This window comes from Mesoplodon mirus (assembly GCF_964341445.2).
Source record: "Mesoplodon mirus genome assembly, chromosome: 7".
In the NCBI taxonomy this organism is placed as follows: domain Eukaryota; kingdom Metazoa; phylum Chordata; class Mammalia; order Artiodactyla; family Ziphiidae; genus Mesoplodon; species Mesoplodon mirus.
In genome coordinates this window covers 56,227,326-56,241,226 of record NC_138983.1, presented here as the reverse complement: position 1 = coordinate 56,241,226, position 13,901 = coordinate 56,227,326, and the positions used below count along the sequence as shown (strand labels likewise).

Here is a 13,901-nt window from a genome sequence, read left to right as displayed (position 1 = left end):
ATCACTGCCTATTTACTGTTACTGTCATTACCTGTCTCCTACCTCACAATGGGAACTTCTTGAGGTAAGGTCTGATTCAAATCTCTGCCCTCGTTACACAGCACCGGGCCTGGCAATACTCACTTTTTGGAAGAATGAGCAGTTGGGAAGGCCCGAATTAAAGCAGTGCCCTTAGGACCTGGCACATGTGACGGCTCCTCCACTGACCATAAATTCTGAGCACAACTAAATCGACTGTAGAAGCAGAAACATCAGAAGCCAGGAAGAATGAGGCCAGGAAAGAACACTGAGGCACTCTGCTTTCAGTGCTCAGCCTCTAGCCATTTCACGCTTTAAGCCTCTCCTGAGCCCATACCCCCTACCCTCAGGTTTCTCTCTGCCTTGCATCAAGAATCACGTCTGTGTGGTATGTACAAATGTTCCCACTCATTTGATTTTCTCAAGAATCCTGTGAAACTGATAGCTCATTTCAATCTATATTTACTGATCCTTTCTGTGTGCCATGTCTGGGGACATGGAGAAAGACGAGGTCCTTGACCTGCCTGGCAATGTACAGTCTGGTGGGTAAGGGATTATTACCTCCATCTTATAGGTGAAGAAATCGAGGCTCAGAAAGGTTAAACTATACGCTTGATGTTACACAAGAAGTAAGAGCTGGGTCCGAATGGTCGAAGTCAGGCCCCCCGATTTCTAGTGGAGAAAGAACTGCAAAGCACCACAAAGGCAGCCTGCTTCACCCACCAGCCCTGCAATAACCCCTGCTTGTTGTTGGGATATCAGGTGAGCTGATGTGATCAGCTGGTTAGGCTACAGATGTGAGGGCTACTGATGGTCCCAAGTGGTTTCCTTTCCCCATAACATGCCCATCTGCATTTCAAAGGAGGAAGAGGGGGAATGTCAGATGCCCCTCTCCCCATCAACACTGCCATCCTGGGGGGGCTTGGGTAAGACCATTTCAACAGTGCCCACTTTCCCCTTCCCTTGGACCCATCACTTGCCTTTAAAAAAAATTAATTAGGCAAGTCACTAAAACTCTGAGTCTCCATTTCGTTACATGCAAAATAGAAATGATACCAACTTTAAAGACTTGTGTGACTGAATGCAAAATGTACGTAAAGTACCTGGCACATGGTAAATGCTCAATTCGTGGTAGGACTCTTCTTTCTCTATACCCTCCCCTGAAATTTCAACTGAGATTAATGGTCTCATTCCTTAGATGCAGAACTTTGCCTTCAGGTGTAAAATACCCAGAGATTAATCAGATAAATCAGGCTAAGAGAGGCTAATGAATGTACTACCAACATCTAAACCCAGTTCAAAGCATTATGCTTCAGAGGCCTGATGATAATGGTAGAATCATAGCACCTGATCAGTACAGATGAGTCTTCAGCAGGAAGGGGCTCCCCACACCCCTGAGTGCATTCTATGAGGGGGGACACTGCTCACGCTCATGCGGCTGGCCTAAGCACCAGCACCCAAAATGCCTAGAGATGGCTTAAGGGGCTACCTGGGGGAAACACCAAAGGATACAGGAGGATGCTCTGCTTCGTGGACACCTCTGACCCAGATGTCTGCTGCTTCTGCCTGATGTCAGGGCAGTTGATGGGTGGCTGTGTATGGTTTTCCCTTCTGCTCTGGGAGGCTGGGTGTAGAGGGAGCTTCTCAGAGCTATCAGCAGAGTCACTTAGCTCATCGGAGACCACCTCCTTCTCAGCCTGGGCCTCTGGCTTGGGCTTCTGGTCCTGGCCTGCCTTTGGTGAGTGCCACCCAACACAGGTTTTGCTCTGTTGGGCTCCTGAGAGTGTCACATGGGAGCTGAGCTGAGGGCCTGCTGTGGTGGGCTCTCCAACCCTGGCCTTACAGGCCACGCCCTCACAAGGAACACTCCTTTGGCTAGGAGAGCCCTGCCTGTGCAAGTGGGGGCCAACAGTCCTTTCCGGGCTGGACAGAAAGCTACCTCTGACCTTGAGCTCCTCTCCGGGCAAAGGCTCTGAAGGACAAGAGGGGCCTTCCCTCTGCCCCTCATCAGGCTGAGGGCTGATGATCTCACTTGCATCTGACATGAAACTGGACCAAGGGCTAGTTTTGTCTGTCACGGTGGTGATCTCATTGAGGGCCCTGGGCTCAATGATGTCTTCTTCATAGTCCTCATCACTGTAGGCCGGGCCTGCCTCGGTGTCCTCACTGCTCTGCATTCTTGTGGTGGGTACCGTGTGCCCCAGGGCCTCATGAAGCATTCCTCTTCCACTTGAAGTCTCCTCAAGAGTAGAGGGAGGTGGGGAGTTTCTGCCCTCATCTGGAGCTCTTGCCAATGGCAGGTCTGGAGTTATGCTTCGTCCTTGCGTGGCTACTGTGTCCTGAGCATCTGGGAGGGTGGTGACTTCTCTGCTTCTACTCCTCGCTTGGTGAGAATACAAAGATCCTTGAGAGTTCCGGGTGATAGTCTGCAGATCTAAACAGTAACAGATATCACTCTTACTACAAGGTAGGGCCACAGACCACTCAACTTTCCCACATTAGCTACTAGTTTCAGATGTAGTCTTGCAATCAGACCTTTGAACAAACCTTAAAGATAATAGTTAATTTGCCCCCAAGAGTCAGTGAAACTATATTCAAGGCAGTACAATTTCTAGCATTTTATTCTAATATCAGAGGACCAAAATCTAATCCATTTATAGCTGTGGAAACACTTTCAGAGACTATCTGCTCATGCTCAGGAATTCTTGGGAGCTGGGAGTCCTGGTGGGAATGTTCATGCTTCCATTTACTTCAGTAATTACCTATATTAAAAACCAAAATAAGAATCCACTTATTTACCTATTTGATGACAGTTATTAGAACTATTTTATTTGGAAAATAAAAGCAAAGAAATACCCATCACCCAAATGATAAGGCTGTGGAGATTTGTGAAGAAAATGGAGGCAGCATGGTGTGCTGGAAAGAGCACAGGCTTTGGAGCCAGTCAGTCTTGGGTTCAAATCTCTACTGTCACTTGTCAATTTTGTGGTTATGAGCAAACTATCCTGTGTCTGTTTATCTTTAAAATGTGATAAAACACCACCTTTTTCACAGCGTTATGGTGAAAAATATATGAGATAAATGGGCATACATTGTGTAGCACATATATAGGCATTCAGTAACTCCTTTCAAAATTCATCCTCTCCTTGTGAAAATCAGTTCTCCTTCTGTCATCCCCTTGCTTACAACTCCCCTTTTTCTTCCAGGATAAAGATTAAACTCCTAAGCTTGCCTTCAAGGCCCTTCGGCTTCAAGCCTTTGACTCTCCTCACTCTCCTCTTTTAATATGACCTTTAAAGGGATTCTCCTTATCCACTCTCACCTCCACCCCAAACAAGCCTCCCTCTGTTTTGCTCTTATGCTTTCGTTTTGGAGGGGCAGTTTCTTTGGTTGACTAGAGAATGCATGCTTGATGAAAGCACAGACAATGCCTGTCTTGTCCACCACTCTATCCTGCCAGAACTAGTGACACAATAATGCCTGGCACAGTTGGTGCTCAATAAACAGTAAGTGGAAGCCAAACACAGAGTACACTTCTGTGGTCCTGGCTACCAACAGGTTAGGTGTCTGGGAGAAGAGGGTAGGAAGGTTTGTGTCTAATATCAACCATGGTGGCTTTTTTTCCCTTTAAAGAGAAAAAACTGAACTTATTCATCCCTGTGTAGAATCTATACATTCTGCTTGAGAAAAATGATCCCGGGAATTCCCTGGCAGTCCAGTGGTTAGAACTCCGTGCTTTCACTGCTGAGGGCCCGGGTTCAATCCCTGGTCGGGGAGCTAAGATTGCGGTGTGGCCAAGGAAAAAAAAAAACCTCCCTCAATGATATCAATACAGTCAAAGTGAGAACCACCACTTAAGGGGGCTTTTCAAAGGGTAGACTATGGACCACTAACACCTAGAATCATCTGGGGTGCTTGCCAAAAATGCAGTCTTCTGGCCTCTGAGAATTAAAATCTGAAATATGTTTGTAGCTGAGTTTTTCTGAAAATAGAGCGGCACGAGTTTACAAACTGCCACTGAAGAACTCATCTAATCCATTCCCCTCTTTTTCTGGTTGGGGAAACTGAAGCTCAAGAAGGGAAAGGGTATGCTCAGAGTCAAACAGTTAAGTCTGTGCCACAAACCCACCAAGGACTCGACTTGGGTCCCCTGCCTCTCAGTCCCATGTTCTTTCCATTGCACGTGTCCCAGTGCCACGCTGCTATGTCTCTCCTTTCAAAAGGAAGACAGTAAATAAATAAGTAAGAAAGATGGTGAAAGCTGTTGGTCTCTATTTGCCATAAAGACTCGTCTGAAGGCACACATTCAAATGCTTTTTGAATAAGCACCCATGACCATAACTCCTCAACAAGAGTGGCCCTGAGCCATACCTGTGATTAAGGAGCTGACTTGCAACACCAGGTTATTGGATTTCTCCAGGATGCAATGGCTTTTGGGGTCTAGGCTGCTGGCTCCTGGCCGAAGATGGTCCCTCTGACTCTCTTGGCACTGCGAGATGGCAGTATGGGTCTGAGGACTGAGGGGAAGTAAAGGCTTGGTGAGCTTCTGGCTGAAGTACCGCTGGATCTGATCTAGCTCACTCATATTCCTCCTGCAAAAGAAGGGGAGAAGAAAAAAGGGTCATTCACTGGGATTATGAGCATCTTTTATGTTCCCCTGACTTTCCATTGCTTGAGCTAGGACCTTAGCATCTCTCACTTGGTCTATTAACAGCAGGGCCCCTCTCTCTCCAATCCACCAATTCATCCTTCACCTCTCTGACTACAATCCCACTGCCGGGGACAACATTTTCCCCCTCTGTCTGGCTAATGGGATTCCTCTTCTGATGTCCGGCAAGTATTCTACCTCCTTATAGGGAACCATTCTTATCATCATTCCAATCCTCACTTCACCTTACTCTGGGCTAGCACTGACCTCTGCTATCTTTTAACCATTCCTGATGGAATGGTTCAAGCAAGTGACCTTCAAGCAAGTGACCTCTTCCAGCAAGCCTTCCCTGACTCTCTGTGTTGGTTTAAGGGCCGCTCCTCTGCGCTCTAGTCTTTCTGTACTCTTCAACCATATCATCTGTTTGTTTCACATCCATTTCCCCTGATGTGATGTGAACTCTGTGCTGATTCCTTTATATCTACTGCACCCAGCACAGTGCGTGGCACAAAATAAATGAATGCTGAATGGATAAATAGACATGAATAAATGAGCTTTAAAAAAATCTTCTGTTCAAAAACCTTTAATGGGGGCACATTCATTCTTACTACTCCGAAGAGAAATCACACCAACTATTACCACCTTCACTTGCATAGGATTTTACGTTTTATGCTTTCAAACACATTACCTTGTTTAATTCTCATCCAACCAGCTGAGATCAGTAATTACTGTTTTACAAATAAGGAATGTGAGGGTCAGAGAATTTAAGTGATTTGTCTAGGGTAAGTAGTAGCATGCAGCTACTCGGAAACTGGAACTCCAAGACTTATGCTTTTTCCATTATAGTAGATGGGCTCTGTCCCAACTGGGTTCATTTCTGCCTCACACCCCTGCAGGCTAGAACCCGAGTTCAAGCTGCTCCCTGCTCTGTCCCTGTCCTATTCACTTTTTAAGGTGCAGCTCATATTTCTCCTTTTCAAAGTCCACTGCCCCAAGTCATTAGGCCACCTCTCCCTTAAACTCCTTCACTCTTGGCATCTAACCTTCTGCCTTAGCTTTTCCCTTAGTTTTCTCATTATGTGTTAGTTTAGTTTCCCTAACTAGGCCATGCGCGTCTGGTAATAGAAGATAACATCTCAAACTTCTCTATTTCTCTAGTATACTCAGTGTGCCTGGCACAACTTGCACAACACAGACACTAAATAACTGTGAAGTAAACAGAAAGTCTTTCTATCCTTTTGTTAAGAACAGTCTGCATATCTTAGAGTCAAACGTAAATTAAATGAGAGGACAAAGCTGATCCTTATTCTATCACTAGAAGCCACAACTCTATCAAATCATAGTGGATTTACTTAGGTGTCTATATCTGGGTTTATGCCACATAGATAAATACCTGTAGCAGGAACATGCAGAAAAATGTCAACTTGGCGAAACTTTAGAAAATATGCAAACCCAACTGGCCTTGTCAGAGATTCTGGGTATAGAACCTATTAACACCTAGCTGCAAATTCCTCATTTGTGGGAAAAGTTTGGTAATACTTGCCCTGCAGGCCTCACAGGATTGCTGTGACTCAAATGAAACACTGCTTTAGGGCTCCATGAACCCAAGGAAGTAATGCAAAATTGACATTATCTTGTTTCATCTCTGTTTCGTAGAGAATTTGTCTACGGCAGTGGTTCTCAAAACCTGGCTCTAGGACTGGCAGCATCAGCATCACCTGAGAAGTTGTTAGAAATGCAAATTCTCAGGCCCTATCCTAGACCTACTGAATCAAGAACTGTATGGGTGGGTCCCAGCAATAACTATTTTAATAAGCTCTTCATGTGATTCTGACACACACTAAATTCTGAGAACCACTCCTCCAGGGCAGTGGTTTTCAGCCTGATGGTTTTAGCTCCAACGGGACATTGGGCAGTGCATGGACACATTTTTGGCTGTCACAGCTGGGAGAGGGGTGTTGCTGCTATTTAGTGAATAGAGACCAGGGATGCTGCTAAATATCCTACGATGCGCAGGACAGGCCCCCACAGGCAAAATATCTGGCCCAAATGTCAACAGTGCTGAGGTTGAGAGAAACTGCTCTAGGGTGAAGGAGAGTTTCTTTCTCTCTTTCCTCAGTGGGTGCTAAAGTATGTCATGTGAATGGACCAATAAAATGCAGCCACACTGTTGATGGTTTTACTTAGCCTCCAATCTCCAGCATCTTCCTAGAATGAGAATCTGAACATATTACTTCCTTATAAGTTTGAGCAATTTCCCAGTCTATAGCATGACTGCTCAGTCCTTTCTAACCCATGTCCCACCAAAAAAGATTTTGCCAATCTTTCATTCTGAGCTTGTTTTATGAAATCAAATAATAGATTAGTTTTTTCAAAAAATAAAATCCTTTTTTATTTGTTTCCTCAAACTTTACACATTCTCTTCCTCCCGACCCCATCACTTTCCATTTGAGAATCACTGTTGTAAAAGTGCAAACTCTTGGCCTGACATTCAAGGCCCTTCAAGAACTGACTCCCACACAGCTTGCCCTGCTCCTTACATCTTACGCTCAGCCTCACCCTAACTGCACTGCTGGTATCTCCCCAAACTGGGCTTATTGTTTCATGCTCCTGGGCCTTAGCACATATTTTTCCTCCACATAATGCCCTTCATAGTTGTTGACTTGTTCCTTTAAAGACCAGTTCAAATGTGACTTCTTTATATCTTTCCATGACCAACCTAGAATGTTACTCATTCCTCCATGTACCCTTGGCCAGGAAACCTGGAACTCTTATCATACATGGTTATAATTATAATGGCAACATGGCTGTCTCCTCTGCTGGGAATGGCAGAGCCAGGATTGGAAATCAAGTCTATCTGACTCTGGAGCCAAGTCCTTTCCACTGCACCACACTTCTTATTAGGTAATCCAGGGGCTGATCCAAATGATCTCTAATGGTCCTTTCAATTCTCACAGTGCTTTTCTGGCTCAGATGCTGACTAAACTAAGAAAGAGATAGGGAAGCATTAACAGGTCAGATGCTGGTCTGGAAGAATCCAGTGGTTGTGAGGATAAAGATGGTGAGACAGCAGGCAGGATCAGGCTCCGTAAGTTGTAGAGTAGATGTGAGGGTGGTTATTATTAAGTTTGATGACCAATCTAAAGTTTCTATATTTATAGGTGGACCAGAAATATAGCCCCCTGAAAGACTGGAAGCCCTCAAGCTGAGACAGATTCATCTGTGAGGACTCCTGTGAGGCTCCAGGTCCACTTCGAAGCTAACATACACGAAAGCCCTTGCTAAACATCCCGGAGCAGTGGTAGCTGATAGAAAGCAGTACTGCAGGTTGCCTTTGCCCCTTCACCTTGCGCTCCACTATGGTTCCCTGTGTGTCTTTACTCAGCACAGAGCCTCACCTGAGAGAAGTCAGAATGGAAGTATGGGAGGACAAGGGTGATGTGGTCAGTTTGTCATCACTTGGCAAGATTGCCTCTCCCTGCTGCAGGGATTCATGGAATCGGCGGATGTTCTGCACATGCTCTTCATGGCGTGATGCCTTGCTTCTTGTGGTACTGCTTCTATCAGGAATAAATGGGGGCAAAAAAAATTCCCAACCAATGAGAAAACAAACAATAAATTTGTGACAACAAACGAATCACCCTCCTGACATGGTACTGCAAATCCATCCCCACTACCACAGTTTTAGCTTCATCGACTCAATTGCTTGGATTATAATTATCTCCTGAATAATTCTGTCTTCAGTCTTATTCATTCCCCTTTTTTAAATTCTCTACATTATAGCCCCAGTGATTTCTTAAAGACACAGAACTGAAATAACAATAACAACAACATGTATGGAGTCCTTATTATGTGCCAAGCACTGTTCTAAGCATTCAACATATACTAACCTATTCAATTACTATCATTCCTTTCTAGCTTTGGCTGCTCTTTTTTTATCTTTAGAACAAATTTCAAGTTCCTTAGCATGGTATTCAAGAACTTGATCCCAGCAATAATCATCTTCTTTTTGCTTTTTAATTAATTAATTATTATTATTATTTATTTATTTAAAATTAATTAATTTATTTTTGGCTTAGTTGGGTCTTAGTTGTGGCACACGGGATCTTTCGTTGTGGCGCACGGGCTCTTCATTGCAGCGCACAGGCTTCTCTCTAGCTGTGGCGCGTGTGGGCTCCAGAGTGCATGGGCTCTCTTGTCGTGGTGCGTGGGCTTAATTGTCCCGTGGCATGTGGGATCTTAGTTCTCCAACCAGGGATCAAACCTGCGTCCCCTGCATTGGAAGGCGGATTCTTAACCACTGGACCACCAGGAAAGTCCCTTCTTTTTAAATAACAGCTTCATTGAGATATAATTCACAAACCAAAGAATTCACCCATTTAAAGTGTACAATTCAATGGATTTTAATATATTCAGAGCTGTGCAACCATCAGCACAATTAATTTTAGAATATTTTCATCACTCTAAAAAGAAATCCTACACATAACAGCCATTACTCCATACTTCCTCCTCTCCCCTGACCCTCCACCCAAACCTCCCAGCCCTACGAAACTGCTAATCCACTTCCTGTCTCTATAGATTTGCCTAATCCAGATATTTTATATTAATGGAATCATACATATGTGATGTTTTGTGACTAGTTTCTTCCATTTAGCATAGTGTTTTCAAGCTTAATCTATGTGGTAGCATATATCAGTACTTCATTCCTTTTCATGGCTGAAGAATTTTCCATTGTATAGATATATCACATTTTGTTTATCTGCTTATCAGTTGATAGACATTTGGGTTATTTCTATTTTTTGGTTATTAGGAATAATGCTGCCACAAACAATCATGTACAAGTTTTTGTGTGGACATATGTTTTCATTTCTCTTGGGTATATACATAGGAGTGAAAGTACTGGATCATATGGTTACTCTATGTTTAACCTTTTAAGGAGCTGCCAGACTGTTTTCCAAAACAGCTGCACCATTCTACATTCCCACAAGCCATGTATGAGGATTCCAATTTCTCCATATCCTCCCCAACACTTGTGATATTTGTCTTTTTGATTACAGCCGTCCTAGTGGATGTGAAGTGGTATGTCATTATAGTTTTCATTTATATTTCCCTGATGGCTAATGACATCCATCACCTTTCATGTGCTTATCGGCCATTTGTATATCTTCTTTAGAGATATATCTATTCAGATCATTTGCTTATTTTTTTTATTTTTTATTTTTTTGCGGTACGCGGGCCTCTCACTGTTGTGGCCTCTCCCGTTGCAGAGCACAGGCTCCGGACGCGCAGGCGCAGTGGCCATGGCTCACGGGCCCAGCCGCTCCACGGCATGTGGGATCTTCCCAGACTGGGGCATGAACCCGCGTCCCCTGCATCGGCAGGCGGACTCTCAACCACTGTGCCACCAGGGAAGCCCCATTTGCTTATTTTTAATTGAGTTATTTGCTTTATATTATTAAGTTGTAAGAACTCTTTATATATTCTGGATACAAGTCTCTTATCAGATCTATGATTTGCAAATATTTTCTCACATTCTGTGGGTTGTCTTTTTACTTTCTTGGTATCGTTTGTAGAAGGAAAGTTTTAAATTTTGATGAATCCATTTTTTCCTTTGTTGCTTCTACTTCTGGTGTCATATCTAAGGAATCATTGCCTAATCGAAGGTTATAAAAATTTACTATGTTTTCTTCTAAGAGTTTTTATAGTTTTAGCTCTTATAATTAGATATATGACCCATTTGGAGTTAGTTTTGTACCTGGTCTGAGGAAGGGGGTCCCACTTCAGTCTTCTGCTTGTGGATATCCAGTTGTTCCAACACATTTCTTGAAAAAAGACTATTCTTATTATTAAACCATCTTGGCACCTTTGACATCTTGGCACATGGGTTTATTTCTGGACTCTCAATTCTATTCTGTTGATCTTTATTTCTATCCTTATACCAGTACTGTATTGTTTACTGTAGCTTTGTAGTAAGTTTTGAAATAGGGAATGTTTTTCTTCCTTTTTAAGATTGTTTTGCTTATTCTGTGTCCCTTAAGTTTCCATATGAATTTTAGGACTAGCTTGCCCATTTCCATAAGGAATCCAGCAGGGACTGTGATATAGGGAGTATGTTGAATCTACAGATCAATTTGGGGAACTGATCTTAACAATATTAATTCTTCCAATCCATGAACATGGGATATTTTTCCATTTATTTATAACTTCTTTAATTTATTTCAATGGTTTATAGTTTTCAGAGAACAAGTTCTGTACTTTTTTGGTTAAATTTATTCTTAAGTATTTTATTCTTTTTGATGCTATTGTAAATGGAATCTTTTCAATTTCATTTTGGATTATTCATTCTGATGTACAGAAACACAACTGATTTTGTATATTTTGTTTTAAAAGTTTCTCAGTTTGGCGGGGGTTGCAGGGAGGGATAAGTTAGAAGGTTGGGATTATAACATATACACACTACTATATATAAAACAGAAAACCGGGAATTCCCTGGTGGTCCAGCAGTTAGGACTCTGTGCTTCCAATGCAGGGGGCACAGGTTTGATCCCTGGTTTGGAGACTAAGATCTTGCATGCTGCACAGCACGGCCGAAAAAATTAAAAAATTAAAAAAAAAAAAGATAACCAACAAGGACCTACTGTATAGCACAGGGAACTATACTCAATATTTTGTAATAACCTATAAGGGAAAAGAATCTGCAAAGGAATATATATATATATATAAAATCACTGAATTGGGCCTCCCTGGTGGCGCAGTGGTTGAGAGTCCGCCTGCCGATGCAGGGGATACGGGTTCGTGCCCCGGTCTGGGAGGATCCCATGTGCCGCGGAGCGGCTGGGCCCGTGAGCCATGGCCGCTGGGCCTGCGCGTCCGGAGCCTGTGCTCCGCAACGGGAGAGGCCGCAACGGTGAGAGGCCCGCATATCGCAAAAAGAAAAAAAAAAAAAAAAAAAAAAATCACTGAATTACTGTGCTGTACACCTGAAACTAACATGTATTATAAATCAACTCTACTTCAATAAAAATAAAAATAAAAAAATTGTAAGAAATTAAAAAGTATCCCCATTTAAATTTCTAATATGGTAAAAACTGATAGCTATAACCTACAGAAACAAACCTCTTGGAGGTCATCAATAATTTTTAAGAGTATAAGGGGGTTCTGAAGTGGAAATGTTTGAGAACCACTGCTTTATTAAAGTATAACCGGTATATAATAAACTTCACATATTTAAAGTGTGCAATATGTATTTTGACATATATGTACCTCTAAGGAAACCATTACCACACACATTAATGAACATATCCATCACCCCTAAAAGTTTCCTCCTGTCCTTTGTAATTCCTCCCTCTTTCCCGCTCCATTCATCCTGCCTTATCCCTAGGCAACCACTGATTTTCTTTGTCACTATAGATTAGTACACATTTTCTAGAATTTTATATAAATGGAATCATATACAATGTACTCTTTGTCTAGCTTCTCTCTCTCAGCATAATTATTCTCTCTCTCAGCATAATTATTCTGAGATTCCTTTGATTGTCTCACTGATTGGCTATGGTCAACGTAACACCTATAAAATAGATATTGGGATCTAGGATTTCACATACACATGGGCTCCCTTTATGCAGAGGGCAGAGGCTCTCTTCTTGTGGTAGGAAAGCTACATAGCACTGAAATGGGTCTTTGAGTGGCTAAGCAGTATTAGAGTATCTTTCTTGGAATAAAGGGTCTACTCAGTAACTGCTGCTGTAGGAGTGGCTCGTATAAGATCCCTTGCCTTCTCCCTGAGGTGGAGAGAGAGCCAAGGAAAAGACTGATGGAGGCAGGGGGATGCCAAATGACACTAGGGCCTGAGGGGAATGGGGTGGGTGGAATGAAACAATCTTAGTCTTAGATTCTACCCTTTGACAGGATGGAATATGCTCTAGTCCTGATATCCATATGCATATCCACAGTTGGCTAGGTGAAAAGGGTGGGCCAACTGCTTTTCACAAAATAACCTGGCCTGTAGGTTTGGGAGGGGAAAGGTCATGATATGTTTCTCACACAGCTGATGACTGATTTTAGGGCTGAAGGTTAAAGGCCTCTGAGGAAAAGAGAAAAGAGTCCCTTGCACTGAAGCTACCCTTTTGATAGCAGTAAAACTTCCCTTTTTTAAAAAAATATTTATTTATTTATTTTTGGCTGCGATGGGTCTTATTTGCAGCATGCGGGATCTTTCATTGCGGCATGCAGGCTCTCTAGTTGTGGCGTGTGGGCTCCAGAGCACGTGGGCTCTGTAGTTGCTGCGCACAGGCTCAGTTGCTCTGCAGCACGTGGGATCTTAGCTCCCCGACCACAGATCGAGCCTGTGTCCCCTGCATTGGAAGGCAGATTCTTAACCACTGTACCACCAGGGAAGTCCCTAGTTTCTATCTTATAAAAACTGTTTTCAGGGCTTCCCTGGTGGTGCAGTGGTTGAGAGTTCGCCTGCCGATGCAGGGGACACGGGTTCGTGCCCTGGTCTGGGAGGATCCCACATGCCGCGGAGCAGCTGGGCCCGTGAGCCATGGCCGCTGAGTCTGCACGTCTGGAGCCTGTGCTCCGGAACGGGAGAGGCCACAACAGTTAGAGGCCCGCATATCGCAAAAAAACAAACAAACAAAAAACGGTTTTCATAGGATCTTGGGGTTCCCAGGGGTTATGAAAGAAGGTCAATTGTCTTTCCCTGTCTCTCATTTCTTCCTCTAATAAAGGAAAGAGAGAAATGAAAAGCTAGTTTGCACATTTCCACTCTTGACCCCATTTCCTTCTATCATAAAGAAATCACTCACCTCTCAGGAGAGGAGAAATCAACTTCCTTTGATGAGGTGTGAACAAGTTGTTCTGGAGTCTGTCCTGCAATGCAGCCAGGGAATGCACCATACATATCAGAGGCAGGGAAGGAAAAGGTACTGTATACTGGGATCTGTAGAAGCAAAGTGAAAAATGGCACACTTGTTGCCACAAATCCTTTTGGAAAAAAGCAGTACAAATAAATTTGTAAAATTTATTGTATGGGGCTTCCCTGGTGGCGCAGTGGTTGAGAATCTGCCTGCCAATGCAGGGGACACAGGTTCGAGCCCTGGTCTGGGAAGATCCCACATGCTGCGGAGCAACTGGGCGCATGAGCCACAACTACTGAGCCTGCGCGTCTGGAGCCTGTGCTCCGCAACAAGAGAGGCCGCGACAGTGAGAGGCCCGCGCACCGCGATGAAGA

General features: G+C 43.6%; 1 protein-coding gene across 1 annotated transcript in view; it reads right to left on the bottom strand.

The window, feature by feature from the left end:
• The window catches only part of C2CD3 (C2 domain containing 3 centriole elongation regulator), a 128,065-nt gene that overhangs the window by 20,589 nt on the left and 93,575 nt on the right, over positions 1–13,901 (bottom strand). The window contains exons 28-31 of the mRNA XM_082626709.1: positions 13,477–13,610; positions 8,065–8,226; positions 4,390–4,610; positions 1,531–2,452 (exon numbers count right to left, since the gene is read on the bottom strand). Of these exons, the coding sequence (XP_082482835.1) occupies positions 1,531–2,452; positions 4,390–4,610; positions 8,065–8,226; positions 13,477–13,610 (1,439 nt within the window). The remainder of the gene's footprint in view (positions 1–1,530; positions 2,453–4,389; positions 4,611–8,064; positions 8,227–13,476; positions 13,611–13,901) is intronic.